The 14,681-nt window shown below is 36.6% G+C and overlaps 1 protein-coding gene across 2 annotated transcripts in view; it reads left to right on the top strand.

Moving 5' to 3' along the window:
- LOC128698674 (MAM and LDL-receptor class A domain-containing protein 1) overlaps window positions 1-14,681 on the top strand; it is a 696,795-nt gene that overhangs the window by 359,024 nt on the left and 323,090 nt on the right. For both annotated transcript variants that reach the window (XM_070084847.1, XM_070084846.1), the window contains exons 48-53: window positions 4,833-5,065; window positions 6,094-6,204; window positions 7,846-7,936; window positions 8,049-8,145; window positions 8,249-8,393; window positions 9,660-9,865. In XM_070084847.1, the coding sequence (XP_069940948.1) occupies window positions 4,833-5,065; window positions 6,094-6,204; window positions 7,846-7,936; window positions 8,049-8,145; window positions 8,249-8,393; window positions 9,660-9,865 (883 nt within the window). The remainder of the gene's footprint in view (window positions 1-4,832; window positions 5,066-6,093; window positions 6,205-7,845; window positions 7,937-8,048; window positions 8,146-8,248; window positions 8,394-9,659; window positions 9,866-14,681) is intronic.

The following is a 14,681-nucleotide window of genomic DNA, read 5'->3' as shown; positions in this document are numbered from 1 at the left end:
TCTGATCAGTGTAATAAAAAAATCGTATAAAATGAACTGAAGAACATACACAATGAAAATAAGGTTAGACCCCTTAGACCACAAAAAAAAAAAATGTCTCAAAAATCATTAAAAACAATGATAATGTAATTGTAGGCCAATATAGTGATGTGTTCTAGTTAATACAACACTTATATCAATAAAGGTTACATGAATAATATTTCTTACCTTAAATTCTGGTTGCTGGTGTATGACAGTGATTTTAAAGAGTGCAGAGGGATGGTGTAACCCTACTGGGCTGACATGGAAGGCTGTGGATCATTGGCTGATGATCTTACACTAATATCAATGATTGTACTGAAGTACTGAAGAATTCTGTAATGTGTGTGTGGTCTGTTTTATCCTGCAGTACAGTGAAACCTTTCATTAATGGACTAATAGGGCTGAGAGGGTGTACGATACAGTGGACCCCCGGTTAACGATATTTTTTCACTCCAGAAGTATGTTCAGGTGCCAGTACTGACCGAATTTGTTCCCATAAGGAATATTGTGAAGTAGATTAGTCCATTTCAGACCCCCGAACATACACTTACAAACGCACTTACATAAATACACTTACATAATTGGTCGCATTCGGAGGTGATCGTTATGCGGGGGTCCACTGTATTGCTAATTGTCCACAACTCCCAAATTATGAAATTAGTTTTCCTGATCTTCCAGTTGTCATCTGAACTAGCAGACTTGTTCCACTAATGAAGACAACAGCTGGACACCAAAAATACTGGCATTGTAGCCTGCACTACTATGATATCGTAGAACCCCCGTATCCAATGATTCGGTTTCCGGGATTTCAGTTATCCATGATTTACCTCGGCCAGAAAATATTAAGAAGGTTTTAATTTGTCGCATTCAGTAACGCTTCATTAAGATCGATTAACAAATGGGCACGCCCTCCCAAACTTGTCCACTAACCTTTGCAACTTTTCTTTAGAATCCCCTAAAAGCACAGTAATGTCAGCAAAAAGTATCTGTGTCAGCTCCTATTTTGCATTTGATCCCCCCCATAATTTAATCCCACCCCTCTTCCCAACACCCTAGCATTTATTTCTTTTACAACCCCATCTATAAAAATGTTAAACAACCATGGTGACATTACACATTCCTGTCTATGACCTACTTTTACTGGGAAGTAATCTCCCTCTCTCCTACACACCATAACCTGAACCTCACTGTCTTTATAAAAACTCTTTACACTTGCAACATCTGCCACATTGCTCCCCTATCCACTCTATCATATGCCCTTTCTAAATCCATAAATGCAGTGAAAACTTCCCTACCTTTATCTAAATACTGTTCACATATATGCTTCAATGTAAACACCTGATCTACACATCCCTTACCCATTCTAAAGCCTCCTTGCTCATCTGCAATCCTGCTTTCTGTCTTCTAATTCTTTCAGTAATAACCCTACAATACACTTTACCTGGTATACTCAGTAAACTTATTCCCTTATAATTTTTAGTCTCTTTTGTCCCCCTTCCCTTTATATAAAGGAATTATACATGCTAGGTACCTTCCCCTTCCATTCTACATAATGCCTCATGCACCTCCCCCATACTCACATCCTGCTCTTCTTCACTCCTAAAAGATGTTATACCTCCCTGGCCAGTACATGAAATTACTGCCTCCCTTCATTGACATTTAAAAGTTCCTCGAAATATTCCTGCCATCTACCCAATACCTCCAGCTCCCCATCTACTAACTCCCCTACTCTGTTTTTAACTGACAACTCCATTCATTCCCTAGGCTTTCTTAACATGTTTATCTCATTCCAAAATTTTTTCTTATTCTCAGCAAAATTTCTTGACAGTGCCTCTCCCACTCTATCATCTGCTCTTCTTTTGCACTCTCTCACCACTCTCTTCACTTTTCTTTTACTCTCCATATATTCTCTACTCTTGGTAGGTAAGACACATAGGCAACAGTTAGGCAACTTTATTCCGAAACGTTTCGCCTACACAGTAGGCTTCTTCAGTCGAATACAGAAAGTAGGCAGGAACAGTAGAGATGTGAAGACGATGTAATCAGTCCATCACCCTTGAAGTCGTAGATAGTTCCTGACTATGGAACTGAACTTCTCCAGGCTGAGGGACTGACAACCTCAAATTCTACGACTTCAAGGGTGATGGACTGATTACATCGTCTTCACATCTCTACTGTTCCTGCCTACTTTCTGTATTCGACTGAAGAAGCCTACTGTGTAGGCGAAACGTTTCGGAATAAAGTTGCCTAACTATTGCCTATGTGTCTTACCTACCAACCTGTCGGTATTGTATACCATTTTGATGTGCATACTCTACTCTTCTTATAACACTTCTGCTTTGTAAAAACCTCTCATAAGCTACCTTTTTCTCTTTTATCACACCCTTTACCTCATCATTCCACCAATCACTCCTCTTTCCTCCTTCACCCACCCCCCTATAGCCACAAACTTCTGCCCCACATTCTAATACTGCATTTTTAAATCTATCCCATCCCTCCTCAACCTTCCCCACTACCAAACTTGCACTAGCCCACCTTTCTACCAAAAGTTGCTTATATCTTGCCCTAACTTCCTTCTCCCTTAGTCTATAAATTTTCGTAATCGTTTTGAGGAGCTGTTAAATTTTGACGAAGAGAGGAAGTCACTGATTTCATGCATTGGACAAGGAGGTTTAACATCTTTTAGGAGTGAACAAAACCCAGATGTGTGTGTGCGTGTGTGGTGGTGGGGGGGGAGGATAAGACAGTGGCTAGAATGAAAGGAGGTAAAACAGATAGGATTGAGGGGATTAAGGCAGAAATATTACATGCAGGTAGGGATATAGTTTTGGAGTGGTTGGTGCATTTGTTCAGTAAATATATGAAAGGGGAAAAGTACCTAGTAATTGGCAGAGAGCATGCATAGTTCCTTTGTACAAAGTGAGAGGGGATAAAAGAGAGTGTAAGAATTATAGGGAAATACGCTTGTTGAGTATATGAGGTAAAGTGTATGGTAGAGTTATTATTGAAAGAATTAAGGGTAAGAAAGAGAGCAGGCCCAAAGATGTACAAGAAGGCATTAAGTGTAGGAAATATGTAGACGAAGTGTTAACACTGAGGCATATAAGTGAATAATATTTAGATAATTGTAAGAAAGTTTTCATTTCATTTATGGTTTGAGAAAAAGCATATAAGGTAGATAAGGAAGCAGTGCAGCAGATGTTGCAAGAATATGGAACAGGTGGTAGGTTAAAGCAGTTAAGAATTTTTATGAGGATAGTGAGACTCAGGTAAGAGTATGTAGGAGAGAGGGAAATTATATTCCAGTAAAAGTAGACCTTAGACAGAAATGTGTGCTGTAAAAGAAATATACTATACTAGTGTTTAGAGGAGAAGTGTGGATTACAAGATAAAGAATCTAATATAAAGTGGAAGTTATTACTTTTTACCAATGACACTGTGCTTTAGGGAGATTCCAAAAAGAAGTTGCAAAGGTTGGTGAATGAATTTGAGAGGGTATGTAATAGAAAAACAAAAGTGAACATAAGAAAGAGCAGGGTGATGATAGTAACAAAAAATTTAACTGATGAAAGATTGTTTATCATATTGAAAGGAGGGAATATGGGGGAAGTGGATGTATTCAGATATTTAGGAGAATTTTTCAGTGGACATGGTTATGAAACATGAGTTGAACCATAAAACTGACAAGGGTAAAAAGATGGGCAGTGTATCGAGGAAGCTGTAGAGACAGAAAATATTATCCATGGAGGCAGAAAGGGGAGTGTATCAGAGTATAGTGGTACCATCATACTTATATAGGCGTGAAGCATGGGTTTTAAATGTTGCAGCGAGGAATACGCTGGAGGCAGTGGAGATATCATGTCTAAGAACATTGTGTGATGTAAATATTATGGAGAGAATTTGTAGTTTGGAGATAAGGAGGTGAGGAGTTACTAAATGTATTATCCAGAGGGCTGAGGAGGAGCTGAGGTAGTTTGGTCATTTAGAGAGGATGGAGCAAAATAGGATGACTTAGAGGGTGTATAAATCCGTAGGGGAGGGAGGGTAGGGTAGGGGTCATCCTAAGAAAGAATGGAGGGAGGGGGTAAAGGAGGTTTTGTGTTCAAGGGGCTTGGACTTGCAGCAGACATGCGAGAGCATGTTAGATAGGAGTGATTAGAAGCAAATGGTTTTTGGGACCTGATGAACCGTTGGAGTGTGAGCAGGGTAACATTTTGTGAAGGGATTCAGGGAAACCAGTTAGATGGACTCAAGTCTTGGAGATGGGAAATATAGTGCCTGCCCTCAGAACGAGGGGTTAGGATATACAGTCTCTCCTCACTTAGCAATGTACTCGTTTACTGATGCCTCGGGTTTATGATGGGCTCACTGACCAGTATGCATACCTAAATAATGTATATTAGAGCTGATTTCCTCTATTCTTTTTATTTCAATATATGTACAGTACACTACTGCATAAACATTTAAAAATATACCAGAAATGTTATAAATGGTGCAAAGGTGACATTAAAACAATATCAGTGATGGTTGACACAAACCCACTACCATTATAGTATGATCCTCACTTAGTGATGAATTCATTTACCGACGTGGTCTTAGGACTGGAACTCCATCGTTCAGTGAGGAGAGGCTGTATTAAGTTTGGAGTTGCATCTGAATTGTAGTATTGGTGTGCCTCTGGCAAGACAGTAAGTAAGTGAATGATACTGAAAGTGCTTCTTCTTTTTTGGGTCACCCTACCTTAGTAGGAGACAGTTGGTGTGTTAAAAAATATAGTTGATTCATTTCTGATATGTAGTATTTGTTTTTAGATATTCCTGAAGCAACAGCTACAATGGAAACTCCAGCTCTTGGACCCTCAGGTCTGGCCTGCACTATGAGTTTGTGGTATTACTGTCAAGAAGAACCAACATTAACAATCATGGCATGGACCACTGATGAGATTCATGAATTAATAAGTAGCAAAGATTTGCCATGTTATTATCAGGGTCAAGAATGGCATGAAAATCAGTTGTTTATTGGCGAACAGACTGTTCAGTTCACAGTAAGTGTAATGTACAGTACATACAAAGCTTCTGTTTATTAAACTTCTCAGGCTTTGCTCTTTATAGCTTACCTCAACAGTAAAGATTATTATGCCACCATATCCTATTAACCCTTAAACTGTCCAAACGTAGATCTACGTTTTTTCAACATTTGAAAGTATGTGAAAAAAGTAGATCTTCTTTTTTTTTTTACATTTGAAAAAGTGTAAAAAACTTTGATCTACTTTTTTTTTTGTTATATTTGAAAATATGTAAAAAAAACATAGATCTACTTTTGGAGCACTACGCATGTGAACGTAGATTTGCTTGGACAGTTTAAGGGTTAATATGATATATGGTGTTACCTTAAGGATCCTCAGTTCAAAGCTCTCATATCTTCAGTTCAATTTTTTTTTCTCCCTCAATGTTATGTAAATTCTTTCAAAATTTTGAATATGTAGGAGTAGCTCACACACCTGCTCCTCTGGCATCTAGGCATTGTTACCTAAGCCACCATGTTCATTCATTTGTCAGCAGCCACCTTGGGAATTTTCTCGTTTTTTTGTTAATTTTATTTCATAATGTCATATACAAAATAGGTCAGCACTGTATTCAAGGAAATGCAGCCATGTTTGGTACTGTACAGTGCAAGAGTGTGAATGCCACAGTTGAACTCGTAGTATACAATTCAAAATCAAATTCATTTTTAATATTTTTTTAAAGAATAATCTCAATGGATTTACAAGACCTCATGTATTTTTCTTTGGATCTGGTTTCTTATGAATTTTAACATAGTATTAGCACAGTTAGACCTATTTTCAATTATGATCATGTTTGACTCTGCATAAGGTCAGTGACAGCATAAGAGCAGGTGGGGTACTGGGACAGACTTGCAAGGTAATGTTAATTATTGCTTATTAAATAATTGTCTAGCCAACTCCTTGCTGTGACTTTTGTAAATGGTTCATATTGAAACCTGAATAAAAAAAAATTCTACCTTATAAATACGCTGTCCATCAAATAATCTTTTGGATCTGTATGCATACAGACTGAAGTGAGAAGCACCAAATTTTCATCTCTCTGGAGCAACACCCAGTATGATGTAGCAGTTGATGACATTACCTTCAGCCAATGCTCATTAAAGGAACCACCAACAGCTGTAAGTTTTATCAAATCAAATCAAATCAGATCAAATTAAAGTTTATTCTCTACAAGGATTACAATGCAGGGTTTACAGATTTTGGTTATTGTGTGGTTTACACGTAATAAAATACTAATTGCAGAGGGGGCCGCTAGAACACCTAGCAAGGCTAGGCATTTCGGGCAAACTTAGATTAATTCTTAACCCTAAATTATTACAAATTGTGGAGTAAGTTGACTAAATACTAAGTGACTAAATATACTAAGTGACTAAATATACTAAGTGACTAAATACTAGTTTATGAGTTTTGCAATGTGAATGCTTTTGTTTTGGCACAATACATAGTTTCTATATTGGAGTATCACAGGCAAACTTGTGACTAGTTAGGAATCATTATTTTAAGATTAAGATACGTATTTCTGTGCTTGTAGTCAAATGGGTGAGTGAGTGAGTGTAAGTGTGAACCACCAGGTTGTTTTTATGTAGTTAGTTGACAGGGTGTATCAGGGAGATCAGATGTTTTGTAATGGTAGTTTTGAAGGTGATGAATGTGTCTGCAGTTCTAGAGTTTTCAGGTAGGGTGTTCCAGATTTTAGGGCCTTTGACATACATTGAATTTTTGTATAGATTTAGTCGGACACGGGGAATGTCGTAGAGATGTTTGTGTCTGGTGTTCTGCTTGTGGGTCCTGTCACAACTATCAAAAAAGCATTTTAGGTCAAGGTTAATATTGGAATTTAAGGTCCTGTATATGTAGATTGCACAGTAGTAAGTGTGGATGTACTGAACAGGGAGTAAGTTTAGATCTATGAAGAGTGGGGGGGTGTGTTGCCAGGGATGGGATTTAGTGATTATTCTTACTGCAGCTTTTTGTTGAGCTATTATTGGCTTTAGGTGTATTGCTGCAGTTGAACCCCAAGCACAAATAGCATAGGTGAGGTATGGATAAATGAGTGAATAGCATAGTATGGATTATAAGAATACATAAAAAAGAAAATCAAATAAAGAACACAAACAGATACACGTATTCTTAATGTTTTCTTGATTGTTTATACTTTATTTTGGTTTATTTACCAGTTTAAGTTGGTATCCTATCTCATTTTTTCTTTATTATCATCATGTCTTTTCAATAGTACTCAGTAATTCAAAATTTTCACTTATCTCAACATATTAATTATTTTAAAACATATTGACTAGAGCTTAAACTCTGAAGATGATTTCAGACCAGGTCTCCCAGTGAATGGCCTGATCTACCAGGCTGTTGGTGCTAGCCACACATGATCCAGCTCATAAATTACAGCCCAGCTGATCAGAAACTGACTTGAGGCACTTTCTTGAGAACAGCTGGGAGTCTGTTAATAATCTGACTTTTGGAGGAAGGGAGGGTGTTGAAGGCCCTCTTTGTTATATATGAGGAAATGTAACTGAGATAGATACAACTAGTAATCTCGAATAGGTATTCATGTGGAAAGTCTTCACAATAAATGGGTGACTTATGCATTCTTAAGGTTCCTTTTATCTTACATTACACCATTATGTATGTACTGTATGTCAGATCATTAGGTATGAGAATTAAAATCTTGCTGTACACAGCTTCACTTTTTGGTTTATGAAAAAAAAATATGCAGTATATTTTATTCTTTGTCTACTTGTTTACAGGAAGACATAAAGTGCTCATTCTCAGAGCCTTGCAACCTCTATCAGAGCCACAAAGATGACATGGACTGGGAACCTTATGTTGAATATTATAGTAAGTTTATCCTCATGTTATATTTTGTTAAATATAGAAGTAAAGGGTTAATTGCTAAATTTTTTAATTCATACATGTTATTTAGCAGTATAACTTTTTTCTTTAATTGCAGATACATTCATGACTGCTAATGGAGACAATGAAAACCAAACAGCCGTTCTAGAAACACAGCAGCGGATTGCTTCTGTTGGATTCTGTGTTTCATTTCGGTAAATATTTAATAGCATTAATAATGGTTTAACATATAATGCTATTGTATTTATATTTATATTTATCATTGGTAGAGCTAATTTAATAAAATATCGCCCATAGGTATTTCATCATTGGTAAAGGAAGCCTTGAGATTGCCATAATTAGTGAACAAAGTAACGAGACTGTTTGGAGACGTGGAGGAGGAATGAACTTCTTGGACTGGTATATCCAGCACCTTAGCCTGTTCAGTGTCTCTGAATACCAGGTACTGTAATGATATTTGCATTACTGTGAATCTTTTTTTCATCTGTGTCATGTACTGTACACACCAAGCATATCTCTTAGAGAAGCACATCAATCATATAACAGTGGCAACATATGTGAAGTTAGAAAGTCTCACAGTACCCTTCAATAACCTCAGTAAAAAAATAGAGAGTTTTTAGAACTCTGCATAATGTATAATAGTTTCATCATAGAATATTCAGAACCAGTGTGAAGCCCATATTTGATGTGGAACCCATACTTGATGTGGAACCCATACTTGATGTGGAGCCCATACTTGATGTGGAGCCCATACTTGATGTGGAGCCCATACTTGATGTGGAGCCCATACTTGATGTGGAGCCCATACTTGATGTGGAGCCCATACTTGATTTGGAGCCCATACTTGATTTGGAGCCCATACTTATTCTGTGGTATGTATAAGTTGTAGTGTCAAATACACACTAATCTCCAAGTTCTGCTGAGGAGTAGTTCCAAACCATAGCTTAAATAAGTGTATTAGGAAACAAATATTTTTCCATAAATCTAAGATGTGATGCTTTGATTAGATTGTGGACTGATATGGTTGGTTAGTGTTTCTTATAATTATCAGCAGGAGGTTCCAGGTTTGGAAGGTGGTACTGAATGAACACTAGTTCTCTGTTATGCATATATAATATATATTTTCTTGAAGATTGGGGTGATGTTTGCATATTTTTAGTCTTTAGGTACTTATTATTATTTTTTTTCTGTCCAGGTATTTTCTGAATTGATATTTTTGTACCATATACAACTTGTAATATATTATACTATAATTCCTTAATAATTTTATAGTGATTTTATCCATCCCAGCTGCCTTAGGGTTTACAGATTTGTTAGTATTTCTCTCTTAGTATTTAACTTGAGTCCTGGAAGTTGAGGTATGGAATATTGGCTGTTTAGAGTGACATCTAAACTGTCATATCTACACTCCTCTGCAAAGGCAGTTATAGTATGAATGATGGTGAAAGTGTTTTCTTTTTTGGTCACCCTGCCTCAGTGGGAGATGGCCAGCATGTTAAAAAAAATTGATATGAAATGAAATATTCAATCAAGTTTTCTGTTATCCTTTTTTTTCATATAATATGCCTTAACCGTTTTTTGTCATTCAATGTTTTTCTGCAGTAACTTCATTCTTCACTTTACTTCTTTTATATACCATGTGATGTTACTTTTTCATAAACATGTCAGCAGTAATGTACATAATTATGTCTAACCTTCATCCCTTCAGATATGGATCATTTCCCACACTGGCAACCCTGAAGATGAAATAAAGTTGGATGATGTGGCTATCATTAGTGGCCCATGTCCAGCATCCCTTACCTGCAGCTTTGATGATGAAACAGAAGCCTGTGAATGGGAGAATTTCTTCACAGATAGTGCTACACTACCTTGGTCAATTGGATCTGGTTCTGAAAATATCACGTCTGCACCTGCGTAAGTGCCTCTTGTTAGGTAAAGATATTAATAGACCATTTTGTAAAATTAAATTTCAATAATTACATGAAGGATTAGGCAACTGGCTCCTTGTTCTCAGTATTTTAGTCGCCTTCATGAATGTTTGTTACTGTAGGGATGGATTTTATCTCACTTTTCAATGGAAATTGGATGGGAAACATTACAGGATTGAAAACTATTAAGATGCGCTCAGGATAACAAAGCTAATTTTATATTTAATGTTAATAGATATTGATAAGAGTTACTGGCCAACTTAAATTATCGTAAAACTGAAAGAAAAAAAACAGCAGTCCTGACAGAGTGCAACATGGTTAACAGATTTATGTTTTTTGCCTGTATGACAAAACACTATCACCTCTATAGATATTATCTAGAAACCTAGTACTTATCATCAAGTAACAGAGCCTGATATTTTACATCAGGTGGGGATACAGTGGAACCTTGACTTACAAGTGTCCCAACGTACGAGTGTTTTGAGATAAGAGCTGTCGATCGATAGATTTTTTGCTCTGAATTACGAGCCAGCTCCCCCCCCCACTTCCCCCTCAACCCAAAACCTGGACACCTCTCTTGTTTATCTACGATTTCATGCTTTAATTCCACGGAAATCATCCATGGTTAAAAAAGCGAAATTTGGTCAAATGACTGTCAAAAATGTAAGCAAAGCAGGAGAGAACTGCTCTCACAGCTAGGTAAACAGTGCACTAAGTTGGCTTCATTCTGAAGTTCTCGTTGTTATAATAATGTACTTATTATTATTATTAATTTAGGGATCTGAAGCTCTGTCGTTATTGTAATAATTATTATTATTATTATAATTATTATTGATAATTTAGGGAACTGAAGCCCCTTACCAGCGTCAAGGTTTCTTGACGTTGGTGAGGGGGCTCTTGAGCTAGGGAATTGGATGTGTGCTCTAGTTCCCTAAATTAATAATAATAATAAAAATAATAATAATAATAATAATAATAATTAATAATAATAACAATAATAATAATAATAATTATAATATCAATAGAGCTTCAGTTTGAGGAGCTGACAACAGAGGAGCTAGATGAACTACATATGCAGCAGCATCACGAAGTTTTGAAGGACATTCGTACTGCAGAGGAACCAGATGAGATAAAGGAAATGTTGGTAATCTGGGAGAGACTTTCAGAGTTTATTGCAACAAAACACCCAGAGAAATTTGCAACTGGTCATTCATTGGTGCTATTTAATGACACTTGCCTTACTCATTTCCAAAACATTCTGAAAGGGAGGCTGAAACAGACCTCCTTGGACAGGTTTTATTGAAACACCCTGCAGAGGACAGTGAGGAAAGCGTGAAGAAAAGGCCAAAAATCGACGAAAAGTAAGAACAAGTGAAAAAAGTGAAAAGTTAAACAAAAATTGTATCAGTTATGTTCAGTGATTAACCCTGTCAGGGTCCGTGCCGTAGATCTACGGCTTTACGTTGAGGGTCCAAACCGTAGATCTATGCCATGAGCTCAGCTCACTCTGATAAGCTGTGAGTGGTAAATTTGAGCCTAGTTATGAGAGAAGACATGTATGTGGTATGTGTGCACCACATAAAACAAATCCTGTAGCACACAGTGCATAATGAGAGAAAAAAACTGAGACTGTAATTTTCGATTAACCCTTAAACGGTCCAAACGTATATATATATGTTCATCTGTGCAGCGCCTCGAATATTTTGAAAAAAAAAAAAAAAATTATTTTTATAGAAAAAAAAGGGCACATTTTTTTAAGTGTTTTAGAAAAAAAAATTAGGGTCAGTACTTACAGAGATATGAGGCTGAGAAGTTGGCACTGGATGCTTATGTGATGGCAACATGGAGTCCTGCTGCTTGCAGAAGTGTTGCCGATATACCTTTTTTTCTATTTTTCATATTATTTTATATAATTTTTATGTTCTGATAATTACAATTTATAGTAATTCTTGTCATTTCATAACCATTCTTTGATCTGACACTAGTATTAGGTACTGAAATTGTACTCAAATTGTCACAAACACATTGACAGGTGGACATTTACACCTGCCTTGGCCATTTAATATTGTTGTGGAATATATACAAAGCATTTATATGTCCCAGCAATGTTTTGGATATGTGGAAGTTATAATGATAATGAGGAGGAGGAGGAGAAGGAGAAAGAGGAGGAGGAGAAGGAGGAAGAAGAGGAGGAGGAGGAGAAGAAGGAGGAGGAGAAGGAGGAGGAGGAGGGGGAGAAAGAGGAGGAGAAGGAAGAGGAGGAGGAGGAGAAGAATACGTAATAATAATAATAATAAAATAATAAGTTCCCTTGAAGCATGAAAAACAAAGTCCACCCCTGACAGTGACATGATAAGATGAGATAACATTTGATAAGAGCTGACATTTGATGAGCATACTTGAGGGTGCAGCGATAGCACTTGATAAGAAAAGATTAGAGGTGACATTTTGATGAGCATCACCCTCTCTTTGTTTTCGCTGGTATACAAACATGTCTGTCTATTTGTCTGTCTGTCGAGCTCCCTGTTTATCTGTCTATCCGTCTAGCTCCTTATCTCAGAGAGAGCCACAAGATTGCATCATCACACTTACTCACATCTTTAAGCAGAGTATAGCATTTTGTCTGGATTTTTTGGGTTATCCTAGGTAATTTACACTATGTATACTTGTATTTATGTGTACCTGTGACACAGAGATAGACACAGACAGATTGAAAGAGATAGACAGACAGATTGAAAGAGATAGACAGAGACAGATTGAAAGAGATAGACAGAGACAGATTGAAAGAGATAGACAGAGACAGATTGAAAGAGATAGAGACAGACACAGTTAGACAGAGACAGACAGAGACAGATGGAGATAGACAGAGATACAAAGATAGACAGAGATTGACAGACCCTAAACTTGGGGTTAACATCACTTTCCTCTTAAAAGAGGAGTGTTAATATGACATTACATCAGTGAATCCTTGGTGTTTGCTGCACTGTCTGCTCTAGCTGGTGCTCAGTTTAACTGGCACTCCCACAAGGTACTAAGTGCTCCCAGATTTTTTTAATATGATGCACACCGAGTGTTAAGACCCATTCTATGCTGACCAGGCATCTCAGGGCAATCGTGCCAAATTTGGAGGCAGGAAAATTAAAGCATATATATACGTTTGGGGCGCTACGTGTAAGAACATATGTATATATACGTTTGGACCGTTTAAGGGTTAAACCAGCAACTTTGCAGTGTTTTTTCGTATGTTTATTATAGTTGTATTTGCGATTTCTTGGTCTCATTTGATAGAATGGAAGATATTTTACAGAAACAGAGATGATTTTGATTGGTTTTAGTACTGAAAATGGCTTGAAACTGAGCTCAAAGTAGCAGAAATGTTAAATATTTGCCAATGTTCAAGAGTAAACAAATGACCTCACATGTCTAGTGCACGCCAGCTGGTGAATCTAATATATGTTCACAAATGTGCTGATATTATTTATATAATTATTACAGTATTGCATGACAGTATATCTTCTATTTTTTGGTTTGAATAAAAATTCATTATGTGAACTAAAAATCAATATGGAATTCATTTGTAAAGCCTGAAAACATAACTAATGAACAGAGGAAATGTTAGTTTAGTGCCAGGAATGCCTGCATTGTTTATTCTGGACCCCATTTTGAAATTGGAATATTTTGAACTTTGCACTATATTGACCAAATTACCAATTTCCATTCACTTTATTTTGTAGTTGAAATAGTTGAGTTGACGATTTTTTGTGCTCAATCGATAAAATAGATTACTAGTGAAATAGCTAAAAATTTGGTTGACTGGAATAAGGTAATTGGCCTAAAATGGGAGTCAAAGTCAGCAAAATCGCCGATGCGTACATATCGCTGACACATCAAAATTCGCAAGAGCATAATTTCGTCAATTTTCCATCAAATTTCATACTTTTTGCTTTATTACCTTCAGGAAAAGATTCTCTACCATTTCATAAGAAAAAATACCAAAATTATTTTTTGGAAATTCTTGAACACTGGTGTGCACTTTGAAATTTGGCCTCTGGACCCTGAAAGGGTTAAACAAAACAAATTGTATCAATTATGTTCAGTGATTTAACAAAACAAATTGCATCAGTTGTGTTCAGTGATTTAATAAAACATATTGTATCAGTTAAGTGATAAAACAAATTGTATGAGTTAAGTTCAGTGATGAAACAAAACAATGTTGTTGTTGGAGGTTTACAGGGCCACTAACACCACATGCCACACTGCGAATCTCCCACCCTCAACCTCCCCTACACTCAACCTCCTCCACACTCAACCTCTGCCACCATCTCTGCTCAAAGTGTGTAAGTACATATACACTTTATATAAACAGTTTATTATTTCTTTACATTCCGTAGTGTATTATGATTTATTATGTGTTTATATACGATATTTTCAGTGTTTTCCTTAGAAAACTAGTGATCTACTGCAGTTAGCTTCAAAAATACTCAGTTTTCTCTTACAGTAAGAGGATGGGAAGATACTATATAGTCAAAGTTGGACAGGAAATGGCGGACACTTCCGCTGCTGCCTCTGCCACCATATTATGGCCTATTTTATTCATTCTAGAGTATATATCATGTTTCTGTGTTAATTACAGTGGACCCCCGTGTTTCGTGATTAATCCGTTCCAGAGAGCCTGCTGAAAGTCGAAATTGCCAAATGGCGAAACCATTTTCCCCATAAGAAATAATGGAAATAAAATTAATCCGTTCCAGACACCCAAAAATATTAAAATAAAATATTTTTTTTCAAATTAAATAAAGATT

The sequence above is a fragment of the Cherax quadricarinatus genome, chromosome 14, assembly GCF_038502225.1.
Source record: "Cherax quadricarinatus isolate ZL_2023a chromosome 14, ASM3850222v1, whole genome shotgun sequence".
Taxonomy (NCBI): Eukaryota; Metazoa; Arthropoda; class Malacostraca; order Decapoda; family Parastacidae; genus Cherax; species Cherax quadricarinatus.
The sequence above is the reverse complement of the archived record's forward strand: the minus strand, read 5'-3'. Positions and strand labels throughout refer to the sequence as shown.